At 34.8% G+C, this 14,155-nt stretch overlaps 2 protein-coding genes and 1 pseudogene across 2 annotated transcripts in view; 2 read left to right on the forward strand and 1 right to left on the reverse strand.

The window, feature by feature from the left end:
* Positions 1-14,155, reverse strand: part of LOC113113858 (RING finger protein 44) — a 1,123,463-nt gene that overhangs the window by 908,912 nt on the left and 200,396 nt on the right. The gene's annotated exons all lie outside the window — the stretch shown is intronic.
* LOC113113311 (uncharacterized) lies at positions 782-14,026 on the forward strand (annotated as a pseudogene).
* On the forward strand, positions 5,160-11,142 carry LOC113113862 (uncharacterized). Its single transcript, XM_026280384.1, has 12 exons — positions 5,160-5,288; positions 5,903-5,991; positions 7,188-7,285; positions 7,467-7,616; positions 7,765-7,880; positions 8,015-8,151; positions 8,258-8,351; positions 8,510-8,621; positions 8,899-9,130; positions 9,271-9,439; positions 9,895-10,022; positions 10,364-11,142. The coding sequence occupies exons 3-9, from the start codon at positions 7,189-7,191 to the stop codon at positions 8,952-8,954; spliced, it is 762 nt and encodes a 253-aa protein (XP_026136169.1). The 5' UTR covers positions 5,160-5,288; positions 5,903-5,991; position 7,188; the 3' UTR covers positions 8,955-9,130; positions 9,271-9,439; positions 9,895-10,022; positions 10,364-11,142.

The raw sequence follows: 14,155 nt of genomic DNA on the forward strand, positions 1-14,155 counted from the left end.
ACATGAATGGCCAATACTGGGAAAAGTGTATTTGATATTGCAAAGCATTGATAACGTAATGGTGTAAACTACAATTTAAAAGGATAGTTCAACTAAAAATGTAAATTCTGTCATCATACCCACTCTCATGTAGTTCCAAACCTATATGAACACACATAAGTTGTAAAAATGGTATCCAATGAGTTGACGGTAGCCATTAACTTCCATGGAAGTCATATACCATCAACTGTTTGTTTGCTCACATTCTTTAAGATATCTTCCGTTGTGCTCAACAGAAGAAAGAAACTCATACATGTTTAGAACAACTTGAGGTTGAGTAAAAGATGCTAATAAAAGCATAAAAAATCCCTACAAAAGACAAATATTATATTGACCCCATGGAGAACTGCAGGTGCAGGACAACAGCAACATCAAAAGAAAAATTAACTTCTAAAGCAGTAAATTTAATATTTTCAAGACAGAGCTTAGAATAAATTAGCATTAGAAACACTGAAAATAATACATGCATTATTTTGTCATGGCTGTTGGGAAACGAAGTGCTTAACTTATGAATATTTATTACGTAATGTTACAAGAATGCCTACCTGATTGGCTTGTCGAATCAAACGCTTGCCGTGTGAATGTTAATTAGTTTAAGCAGATATGTTGCCATGCAACGTCGGCGTAACCTCATTTATATTCATGAGCAACTAGAGATTTACCAACCTCTGTCAGGTGGTTTCATCCTAACCTTTAACACCTGAGAGGTGGCTGGAAACAGCGAGGTGACACCGGTACAGGTATGGCAGACCTCAGCACGACCTGGGAGCGTGTGCTGGAGCCCCATCTGAATACAGCAGATATTACTTCGGAAAGCAGCGACAACACAACGTGATTCTTGCATTAAGTGATGAAGTTCTCCTAATCTCCTGGATATCCTGAGGAACTTGGACCCGGTGTCGTTGCTGAGGCTCGGCAGCACAAGCAGCTTGTTCCGAGTTTGTTTGTGTAACTCTCTGTGGACCACACACACACATTACCAGGTAATTTGCGTGGAAATTAGATTTTTGATTTATCACAGTGAGTAGAACCTATTAAATTATTGAATTCGCTCTTTATGCATGATGCATACCTAGGCGGTGTTGAATAGAATAGTGAATATTGTGCTAAAGGTGAATCACGTTAGTTGAATCATGCATCCAGGCTATTCGTTGGGCATGACGCTGAGCAAGTTATAGAGAAAAACATCTCATACATTTTAAGAATTTCAACAACGTCATTGTATGTGTCTCCAATGCAGTTGAATGTTCTGTCCGATAATCAGGTTAGGTAAAAACATTTTTTTAGCCTGAATGCACTGTAAGTCGCTTTGGATAAGTGTCTGCTAAATGCATACATTAAAATTTATTATTCATATTTAAAAGCGAGATGCCTGATTCGTTCACAGACCCGTGCGAGGCGTTCATCGTCGCCCCAGTCTCGTTCAGGACGCACATCCCATACCCATAAATTATTCCTTAAATCATTTGGAAATGATAAATGATTACCAAGGGCGTTGAAGCACCTAACCCTGATTTTAAGCCTAAAACAGATATTTCCTGAAAAGTTATCTCAATTCTGATTGGATGATTTGAATGTTGGTTCAGGAACGTGTTGTACTTGGTGAAATCACGCTCACAGTGCTGTATCATCTTGCATTGAAGCATCATGGTAGTGTCTCTGGTCTTCCAGCATGTTCTCAGCCAGCACCAAAACAGTGGTGAGAGATCTGCATCCCATTTCGTGAAATTTGTTTGCTAGATTGGTCTTTAGGAAGCTTAATTGCCAAATAAAAAACAATGTTGTGAATCTTGTGATTAAATATTACCAAAAGAATATAATATATTATGCAATATATCACCTTTAACCCTCTGTATGTGCTGGAGTGAATCCAGTCAAATGCAATTTGTTCTCTGGCATTTTTGCGTTGCATTTAAACTCAGAAAAATGGCAAACAAGTTTATGGTTGGCTCACTTCACCTGTACTGTATTGGCATCTTTAAAAAAAAAAAGGGCATGAGGATGTCTGGGTGCTTTCATTGGTCTGGTTGACCTTTTATGTTTTTACTGTATTCATTTCCTTTCCACCTCCAAAAGTAATGGGATTTTTGAAAAAAGATGTAGTAATCCAATTTATTGCACTGGTGAATCACTTCAAACTGATGTGATGGACCTTTGATGTGAAAGTTGCTAGTTCACCCTCAGTTCAGCCTCACCTGGCATTTCAATATTGTATGCATTTTGTATTACAAACAATGCATGCTGTTATATAATTAGCTACTTTATTATAATTTGTATTAATAGCATATTTTATTTTTATTTTAGATGTTTATTTTATTTTTTTAGCTGTTTATTGTTATTTTTTTTGATTATTTTACTTTCTTTTATGTAAAGCACTTTGAATTACCATTGTGTACGAAATGTGCTATATAAATAAACTTGCCTTGCCTTGCCCAATATGTTTAATATTATTGTGTATTATTATTATTATTATTATTATTAGTGCTATAATGTGTTTTTGTTATTTTAGCGGTTTTATTTTTAAAAGCCTGTATTTTGTCATTCTTAATTTAGCTGTTATAATAGCATGTTTTGTTTATTTATATTATTCCTTTTTTTTTTTGCTTTTGTAAAGCTGCCCCCCCCCACCTTTGTTACTGACATTTGCTAAATCTATTATTGGTCCGCCTCTGTTGAAGAATTGGCTTGATCTGCAAACCCTTGAAGAGTCCAGCATAACCTGCTGTATTTGGTTGTGTTTTATGTCTTTGCCGGTCTTGTGTGGTGCTGTCTCTTGAGGAACTGTGCCTGTACTAGTCTTTTGGCAGGAAAACCGTCTGCACATCAAATGTTGCTGTTCCAGTCTCTTGGAGTATCATCTCATGTTCTGACTCCATGTGTTCCTTTCCATCAGGAATCAGACTGTTGGAAACTACTTCTCCACATGCAAGTCTCTCGTGGCCTGGATCCTGGGATGCGACTGGGGCCGACTGAAGCGAAGAAACGTACGTCTATGGAATACATGCAGGATGCTGAAAAATATTTTAAAAAATTGTTTTCCATTGACATGAAGTCTTCTCTCCCAGGTGTGATGTTTGAAAAATAAATGTAACACGCTGTCTTTCCAGGGACTAACTTTTCTTCACACATGATTGTTCCCTGTTCTGTTTCAACTGATATCTCTTGTCCCCATCTAAAAAAACCAAATAAGTCCCTGAGAGGACGTGATCTTAAATATTCCAGCAGTGCTCATCTTCTGAATTTCATTAGCCAGGGAAAATGATTTCACAGGTCACGGCGAGAGCAGACGCTCCTATCTAATGGCTGCCTAAATGAATTATAGATGTATCGGTGCATGTCCCAGTCAATTACATCGCACGTCTGAGCATACAGACTCTCCTACCATTATATATGGTTTTATAGCACATGTGACCATCCAAGGACACAGAAAAGACATTAAATGTCCTTTTTATTTTTCAACAAAAGTTAATGTAATCTGTTTTGTTTAATGGTTTTCATGTACGTGCTCTGCATAACCTGCATGCTTGATATCAGCATTTATTGTTTTACTTCAACTGGGATATCAGGATTTTTTTCAGTTATTTGAAATGCTAAAGGGAATTTTTTTTTAATTTTGTTTGTTTAATATGCAAATTTGGTCCTGTTCCCTTACGCATGCACTTTTTCAGGAGCAAGGTCAGGTAGAATATTGCTTGCTGATGGAGTGATGTGTCACTGGCAGGTTTATGAAGACACACTGGAGGGTGTGTATCTTCTGCTGAGACGTGAGATGCAGGAGATGCTCATAGAGCACGAGCGCTTCTGGCAGGTAGCCCAAGTCCAGATGACCCGTGTCTGTACACTGGAGGAGACGACTGCAAATTATGTCAACTGGAAAATGATTGAGACGCTCCCCTACTAGAAGTCTGTAAGTCCTGCTTGAGTCTGTTCAATTACTGTCTGTCTCATTTTCTCATTCTCCCAAAGGATACAGAATAACTATTTGAATTAAATAATTAAACATTTATTTTACATGTGAGCTTAATTTAATTTATATATTTAAATACAAAGAATGTTACATTTTTTTAAAACTTGCATTTATGCTGACATTATGCATTAACATTTAAAAATGTGGCATTTAAAAGTTAAAATCTTAATATTTTATCTAAAATAATAAGAGCCGTACATTGAATTATGTATTTAAATACAGGCTAAAATGTAAAATACCTAGTTTTTTTTCTTTCTTAATCTAAAATAATGTTGGCTTAATTTAAGATTTATTTTAGATTAATAAAATAAAATCTAGCAAGAAGTATTTTAACATAAAAATTTTTTTTATTTAATAGTATTTTTTATTTTAGCAAATTTTTTTACTTGATACTACATGTACTTAGTTTGTATTTAAATACATAAAAATAATCCTATATTGAGCTAAAGTTGAATTAATTTACTTCAAATTACAAAAAAAAAAAATTTTCTTAACTTTTTATTTATATTAAAAAATGTATTTAGCTTAATTGTATTTAAAAATGCTAACTTTATATTATTTATATTAAAATAAACTATTTTACAAAACAAACTTAAATTTAAGCAGCCTAATTATATGCCGTGCTTATTGATGGCGATTATAGTCTTCAGCTCATTGTGCACAAAGCAACTGCTTTCTAAAGCTTATTTGATGAATCCGAACTGATGCAACATTTTTCTTAAATGAGGCTCTGTCACAATTCTGTTAAATTAGTGATACTCTTATTTGCTGGTACAGTACACATAGGAGCTTCGCTTTTAGCGTTTCCCAATGATCACTATTTTCAGGCTGTAAAATGTTGCTCTATTACTGGGATTGCTGTTGTTTCCATTAAAAGCTAGCTGTGAAAGCGTTGAGCTTTAGCAGTGGTTGGATTTCAGACTGGGTTTTGAAGCCTGGAGAGTGCACTGGGTGGAGATGCGAGCACCGCTGGCAGCTTCAAACAAATAACCTGCAGTAACGTACGGCCTGAGATCTGCAGCCAGTCGATGATCTCTTTTGAAGTGTATACACAGGAAAAATGGCTGAGTAGTTTTTCCAGAGTTACATTTTTTTTCCTCAAAAATAGTTGTTTTTGCTCTATTTTGAGTGTACAGAGTCAAATTTATCAGTAGAGTGGGAGTAAAATCACAGAGTAACTGCAGTGACTCCTCCCATAACTGTTCTCTTCCCAAAGTTTCGTTTATCCGCCATCTTATTAGTCACGGCCGTCGACCGCTGCTGCTTTGCTTTCTGCTGGATGGTAAAGTAAATATAGTTTCAAAGTCTTGGTAACGTTATTCATATATTTTTCATAATATTCACCCGTTATTAGCTCAGGACATTTCGTCAATTATTCTTTTTTTTTTTTGCATATTACATCGCTTTCTCATGTTAGCTTGAGCACTAAGTTGTGCCATGTCAGAAATAAATTAGACTAAGTAATCTTTAATGCAAACAGCTAAGTTAATATAAAAATAACTAACATTAATTGACATCAGTAAGTACGTTATAGCCTATTAACGTTAAATGTTTGTCCACATAAGTATTGTGACAAGTGATCGAAATGTGCGCCACATGCCACCACATGTACTTGACTCGGTATAGAGTAAAAGTCAACGTTAGCCGTAATTAACTTGCATTGCTGGGAGGCTATTTTGATATGCATTATTATCCCGATTCGGAGGGTTACTGTGGGGATGTAGGTATTTTCAGCATTTACAGATTTTTTAAATATATTTTGTCATCTTTGACCGTATGAATCCAGAATTTTGGGGTGTGACAATTCAGAATTCGCCGTTGACTCCTTTTTGTCCACTGCCGAACACAGTATAATAATTTGTTTCTGCTCTAACGTTAACTGTTCTCTTCCCAAAGTTTCGTTTCGTTCCGCCATTACAGTCACTGCCATTGACCACTGCTGCTTCGATTTGAGAAGATAACGTGTGTTTCTGCTGGATTGTAAAGTAAGTAAAGTTTCAAAGTCGTATTCATTTTTATAATATTCGCCTCTGTTTTTAGCTTAACGTTAGATCATTTTGGCAGTTTTTTATAGAGAGTGATTAAAGATCGCTTTCTCCTGTTGACTGAGAACTAAGTTATATTGAAAGCAAATAGCTAGCATATAATGTTGTTAGATTACAAACGTTAACGTTAATTGACACAGGTAAAAAAAATCTTACGATATCTGTTGATCAAATGTTCGTCCGCTAATCTTTTGTGACAAGCATCTGGAGTCGTGCACCACATGTACTTGACTCGGTATAGAGTTAATGTTAACCGTTATTGCCTGAGGCCATTTTTATGTGCATTAACTTACCCCTCTTTGTACGATAATTGTTTCTGATAGGAATGTAAGATGTTTTCATTATTTACATGGAATATTTGGTGATTTTATTACCGTCTAAATCTAGAATCTTGGTGTTTCATTTCATAATTCACTGTTTGAATCCCTTTTGACCACTGCGGAACACAACTGTTGCTTCACTGTATTTGCATGCATTTGTAATATGTACACTTTTATTACAGAAATCCTGGGAAGTATTTACAAGCAGAATATTAATCAGTTGAAAGGAGAAAGAGGGAAATAAACGGGTAAACATTAGAAATGGGCTTTAAATTTTAACATAATATAGCCTTACACATTAAAAATGTAAACCAAGCAACTTTGTTTTTCGTATGTAAATAAGTTCACAAATTCAATTTTTTTTAAATGACATACATCATTTTGAGTTAAAAAGAAATGTCAATTATATGTATCTTCTTTGTTTTTAACAGATGTAAATAATGACGCAACAAATAGGATATTAATTTCTTATTAAATCAAATCTTACTTATTAAAAATTCAAAGAATGGCCTATTACATTATTACACTTGAGCAGCGCGTTCCCTGGTTTGTAGGATCATAAAACTCACTCCTCCTCTGTGAATAAATCACCACGAATGCATGAGATTCATCACTGAAGTGCATGCAGATTTATTTCTCATGAGAAACAATTACCATCCGAATAAAGATATATTGAGCACCTTGCCTTAACAGAACTATTGGACAGTTATTACATATAAAAAATACATGTTGTGTAGTGCACTAATGAATGTTCTTTTCTTCCTCTGACTGTGAGTGTTATCGCCTTGTTTAACTTTGTCTTTTTGGTTCTTTCAGGATGCAGACCAACAATGTTATCAGAGTGAAGTTCAAAGACAGCAAGAGATATATTTTTTCTTCAAAACCTTTTACATTTCAATCATTTTTGGAATGTGGTAAGAGATAAACTTTAACATTGTTAATATCATAAATACCTTTCAGTCTAAATTTATTATTATTTTTTAGGTAATATATTAAGTGTATGAATGTATATTATGGGGTTAAAAAATAACTGTTGTAGTTCCTTTGGCATTGCTGGCTTCTGTGTCAATTTTCCATTGGTGTGTCTTCCTTTAGTTGCCAATAAATTTGATCTTCCTACAATGGATGTGAAAGTCTTTGATGACTCGAAGACAGAAGTTGATGAGGAAGCATTCGTATATCTGCTGACACGACCAGATCTTGGTGTATTAGAAATTGTCATCCCAGGCACAGCAAACATTGATGGTAAATTGTTTGACATTCAGTAATATTCACCAATTCACTGATTTGCATAAGCTAATATGGCTATTGGATTAATTCTTAATAGCTGTGTAGTATGCTGCCACAGTAGCATGAACAGACAATCAGACCTTTGATATGGTTTATATTGAAGATTCTTTAAGCTCAAGCTCATTAGGAGATGAAGGTACATCAGAGTCTGATGACACTGCAATGTTGATTACAAGCCCTCCTGAAAAAAATCTAGCTGAGGAACATCGTCTTGCCAAGGTAAGGATCTCCAATCTTGCCTCTGAATTACATCTATATAGAATGACTTAAAAAATAAAAATATTTGGAGCTATGTACACTTGTCAGTTGTTCATTTATAATCCCTGAACAATATCGCATCATTCCCCCTCCAGATGATTGAAGAGATTCTAAAGACCAGCCCTGGAGGTGAAAAGATTATAAACGAATATACCCGCACCAAAGGTCTGTCCGATACCCGAAGACGTTACATGGTGAAAATTTTGGTAGCACATTTAACAAATGAACATGGGTAAGTTGTTCATATAGTAGTTTGTAAATTGTTGTTTATGATGTTATGTGTTATAATTATAATTGCTTTGGTTTGTGTGTGTTTGTGTGTGTGTGTGTGTGTGTAGAACAAGCCCTTCCCGACGTTTGAAGGAAGAATATGCGAAAGGAATCATTTCCCTCTTCCCATGCTTGGCTGACCCCAGGAGCAAGCTTGGATATGTAAGTAGTAGTAGTCTCTCAATATTTTTGTTGTACCGGAGGAGGAGACATTATGTATATTGCAGAATAAAGAATATCTGCATTATAATTGATATGGCATTTATTGCCTTAATCTGGTAATGTATAACTACTTGGTCTGTTTATTGTTCTGGTAATAGGAGCATTATTACAATGCAGAAGATGGAAGTGGATATTTGGCGTGGAGAATTAAAACTCTGCAGAAAGAAGCATCAGAGGGACGGATGAAGCGTCCACGGCAACCACAAACAGGTGTGAGATTTTATGTTAAGTCAATGCTTTTATGCATCTGTAATTAAGCCACATTGTGAATGAGGTCTCATGTTACATAGCATCTCTGTTCTTTTTTTAATGCAAAATTTTTTGCATAATCATCAACATTGGGCAAATTCAGATGGCATTCTGGGATATATGCATGTTTCACATGTTATTTTGTGTCATTTATCTAGTTTTGGCATTAATGTGTTTTGCTTTGGAAAGATAAGGAACTAAACAAATTTGGTTTTCATATTGTTTTAAACACTTTCAGGTGGGCCAACTGCTGACAGACAATCCTACAAAGAAGACTGCTATTTGACTATTTGACTGAAGACCGTCATTGTCAGGAAGCAATAGCCCTGATGAAGCATACAGCTGATGAGGCAGTGGTAAAGGAAAAGATGAAGTTAACGCTGGCCTATCGCCAGAAGCTGCTGCATGACCCTAAAAAGTCTGCTGATATTCTATCAGTTTTCTCACGATTCCTGGATATACCAGGCTTGGTATGTGAGACTTAAATTCTTAAAATATGAAAACAGACAAATATGAAATCAAGTGCTATTGTTGTTCTGCAGTAACAGAGACTTGTTAGGTAAACAAAGTCAGTTCCTTCTATGGTACCTACTTTAATTATCTTTGGCAGATTAATCAAGATTTTGGACTTTTGTTTGGTGATGCGACCTCTGCAAAGTTGTTGGAGAAGTGGTCTACCAACATAAAACCAAAGGTTATTGCACAGAGCCGTGGCCTCACACAGACTAGTGAGCTCCAAGACCTCATCCAAAATGCTGAAGCCACTGAAGTTGAAGAAGGTACCGTATCTACATTGTGGCACACTTTAAATTATTTAAGAGGAAGTTACACATTCATGACAAGCATAGCTTTACTCAGATCTACACTTTAAATTGCAGAGACAACTATATCCATTACATAGGATTTGCAGATGCATATTTATAGTTTGAAATGGTTTTAATATGGGAGTCTGAATAACAAAAGCATCTTTGATATTTTGTAGGTAAAGTTTAGCTGTATGTTCAATATATTTGGAGGTTTAACCTAAATTCATCCACACATCTGTATTCATCGAGACTAGGCCATGAATGTGCTCTTAATACTGAATCTGTGTGCAGTATTAACTAAAATACTGGAGTGGTTAATTTATTTATACCAGCACCTCAACAAGTCAATTGAAAGTGATTTGGAGGTTATGCTCAACCCCTTCTGCCTAAATACTAAAAAATGTTTAATTTGTCTTCTGTGTTTCTAGGGTGGGACAGCGACATGTCTTCCATTCTGATGCTGGTTCACCTTTTGCCACCCTCAAGTCAAGGCCGCAAGAGACCGGGAAAGATCTCAGCCAAACAAGCATGTGATCGTCTTGTGAAATTCATCAAGGTGAAGCTACTGATTTAACAGATCAAATTACACTGTTTTACAATGTTTTGTCACTGTGTGAACTTGAACTTGCTTATTTCTCAGACTTGCTTACTTCTCTAAAAGATCACTTGTCCTCCAAATTATTGTTCTTGTGGTATTCTTTTCTACTTAGCACATATTTAGTAATGATCTCCCGAAAGTGTGTAATACAGAAACTTTGGTGGAAGACGTCACTGTGTCTTTATGAATGCTGGATATTTACTTTAAGGGCCCTATTTTAACAATCTAAACGTAAAGTGTAAAGGGGGTCCCTTACTGTTAAGTCACATTGGCACTAATGTGTTTTCATTCTTTCACAGACCGGTAACAGTATCCAAGGGCACTTGGACAGTATTGGAGAAAGACTCCAGCCGTATCTACTCGCTGTTGGGCCGAACAAAAGTAGGATCCATTCTTGGTTTATTGTGATTGACCAACATGCTCTACCCTGTAAGGCTTCTAATTCATTGGCCTGTGTTGATGAGCTTTTCAAACATTTGATCCTAATGCCATGAAATTTGGTCCCGGGAAAATGGTCCCATTGAATGAAATGGAAGTTGGTGCTGAGATAGCTGGAAAACTTAATGTGCCTGTGTGGACTAAGGTCCTAAATGTGAAGTGGGTCAAGCGCTGTGGAAACACTTATCGATCAGGGTTGGCAGTTTGTGTTCAAGTTCAAAATGACATGCCTGTGTTTTATGTAATCCACAATATTGTTATTAAAAATGAGCACATCCTTTTAATAACAACTGCACTGAAAACAATGTGTTTAGATGAACATATCCATGCTTACAAAGTTGCACATACCACAGAAGCACCTTATGTTTTGGAGATTAAGGATATTTTGCACCACAAGTTGTTTGACATTTCTGATGTCTTATGGTTGTGATTCTGATTTGTTTATTGTACCATATAGTTTCATGTAATTCTTTTTCATCTCATCCATTGTTATCATTACTTTTTATTTTAGTATTTTTTTTATTTTTATTTTTTCACAATTACAACATGATGACACATTCAAAATGACAAGTGAATTATGTTTCAGTGTAATGTTGTTTGAAGAGGAGGAGCTTGAAAAAATAAAATTGAGACATGAGTATATTGTTTGTTGTTTTTTGTTTTATTTTAAAACTGAAAAGCAAGTAATTAATTTTAAGGCTTTTTGAGGGTAAAATATGAATGGTGTAATTCAGAGGAGTAACTCTGGATAGAGTTACTTTTTCTTTGTAGTTCACACATAACTGATGATAAACAACTCCGGAGGGGAAGTAAATTGTGGTAGAGTAAATTTGTAGTTCCTCTGAACAGAGTTAAAAAGTAGCAAGAGTCAATTTCATGTAGCACTGAACTGAGTAAAATAGTACAAGAGTTAATTTGAAATAACACTAAATAGAGTCAAATATAACATGAAAGAGTAAAATATGAACACTAAATTGAGCAATATTAACTCTGGAAAAACAACTCTATCAAAAGAGTAACTTTTACTCTTTTTAGAGAGGGACCAAATGTTATCTGGCATAGAGTACAATTTTCTTCAATTTGAGTAAATTTTACTCTGTCAAATTTACTGTGTAGCGACTGATCTCAAAGAGCATGCACTGAACTCCACTCTAAAGTCTGCCTGATCCCACAGCATCAGAAAACAGTAGAGTGAAAGTGAAGTGGGATGTTCCTTGACATTAAGATCATCTTACATAAGCAGATATGTGAGTGACTGAAGTGGGAAAGTGCTCAGTTGAAGAAATGTTTTTTTTTTTTTTTTTTTTTTTATGATTCTTATACTGGACAATTAAACATATTCATGCTATGGCACTTTAAAATCAAGTTTTTTTTGTTTTATTAATTAATTTTTTTCATGCAATGGCACTGTAAATTGTATTTTTAGAAAAAAAAATTATAATTATAATTATATAATTATAAATATATAATTATAATTTTTTACTATTATTAGTCTTAATTCGAGTTTTTTTTTGTGCGAGTAACATGTTTGTAGTTATGTAGTGGAGCTCTTCCCTGCTATCTGATTTCGTTGTCTAATTGGTCATTAGCGTTCAAACCATAAGTCCTGCTTGGCTGGTTTTAAGTTTAGCTACAATCCACAATAGAGGAGCTGTGTGTCTGAGTGTGTGTTTGCAAGTTAGCTGCACACAAATTGAGTTTCTTAAGTGTTTTTTCTTCCTGGGTGTTTTGTTTGAAGCTGTAACAGTCATTATACAGGAGCAAATCTCAAGAGGCTGTGAAGATGAATGCTTCATTTTTCAGAAGTGCTTGGAAAAATTACTTTCCCCACAAAAGCGATTACATTGTTTTTGGTTTTTAATTCTCATGGTGGCCTATTAATAAAGGTTGTCTTATTTCCCAAGCTAATGAAAAGGACAAATATTAGACTTGCCTTGCCTTGTGTAGCTGCTTTGATAATGGCTTACCAGTTCATGCATATGTTTTTTTTTTTTTTTTTTTTTAAAGGCTGTATCTGGTGTCTGGTAATTCGGTATACCTGGATCATGTGCAAGGTTTCTTGTATAGAAAGAGGCTGATCCGGGATTGTATTTACCTGGAGGAGAGCAGCTCGACGAGACAGTTGCTGCCTGAATCGCTCTACACACTGCTGGAGTTTGACACCAAGCTCTCTAAAGGTGGGTTCAGGTAACATGTGAAAGAGCCTGAATCGATCTAATGACTGCAGAACAACTGTACGTAATCCAGTTCCTCAGTGGTTTATATTGTGATTAATCCTCCATATTCAATTTGTAAGCTTTGCAATGCTTTGCAGTCTTCTGAGACCCTCAGGTCTAGTCTTTTGCTGCGTTTAGTGTATTTCTGCTCTTATTAGATCCTCTCATTAACATCTTGTTTTTAGCTGATGCTGTCTTATTAAATGCAACTTGTCAAGTTTTTTTTTTTATTCAGCAGATTTTTGTCTTTGTTGGTGTTAATCCAGTCCTCTAAGAGAAGTCAGGACCACACAGTGTCCATGGCACTTTTATTAAAGGATCTCTCATATCAAATTTTCTTACAAGTTTCATGTAGATGGCTGTTTTAATAATTGCTAATTTGTGATCGACTAATGTAATGTAATGAAAAGAAATGACTTGCACAATTTTTTTCAATGACCCAATTGTTAAATTAAATTATAATTTAGATTGTTAATATATAAAAATGAAATAACCACTTTTTTTTCTTAATTATAATATATATATAAATAAATATAAATAAAACATAAACAATTAAGACTAAATTTAAGGACCATACCAAAAAAAAAAAAAAAAAAAATCCAAACATTTAATAAAATGAATAATATAGAAATACCATAGCATGGGGGAAAATACTGCTTGCATTTTATTTTAATTTCATTAACGATTTACGTGCGGTAGTATGAAAATAAAAATGCTAACTTTAATACAGTAAAAATATTTTTACTGCATGTGTAAATTATTTTACAATTTTAGACTTTAGATTTTAAAATGTTTTATGATTTTTATATATATATATATATATATATATATATATATATATATATATATATAATTTTTTTTTTTTTTTTTTTTTTTTTGCAATTGTGTAAATATTTTACCCTTTTAAACTGTATTGTGTATATCGGTCACCTTGCTGTCTATATATTAATTTGAATTGTCAATTTAAAAGAATAAATGAATAAGTTAAGATTTGTTTGTTTTCTGATGGTCACCTTCATAGCCTTGATGTGTGTTTTGTTTGAACAGTGAGTTTACACGGGCACTGTCTGACGGTGAAGCTCAGTCGACTCGTGTGGCTGTACCTGAGCTCTGGGCAGGGGCTCTATCTGGAGGCGCTGAAGGGAATGCTGCTGCAGTCCGCTCGGGACAGTCTCGGCCATCTCAACACTCTTCAGGTCAGTCAAGTGCCTGTGGTCTAGACCTCATACACTCGGCCAAACCTTTGGTGTTTTAACTGACTTTTTATAACATGCCTAAGATGTTTTTTCCTTTTTCTTTCTTTTTAACTGTTAACTTTTTTTTTACCACTTTTTAGTTAGTTGTTAGTCTTCAGGTTTTAGTGCACAATCATTCTTTCTTAATTTATGTCTGAGTAAATGCAGTGCACATATAATGATAATTGTTTTTAATTTTGTA

The sequence above is a fragment of the Carassius auratus genome, chromosome 14 (genome assembly GCF_003368295.1).
Source record: "Carassius auratus strain Wakin chromosome 14, ASM336829v1, whole genome shotgun sequence".
NCBI classification, from domain to species: domain Eukaryota; kingdom Metazoa; phylum Chordata; class Actinopteri; order Cypriniformes; family Cyprinidae; genus Carassius; species Carassius auratus.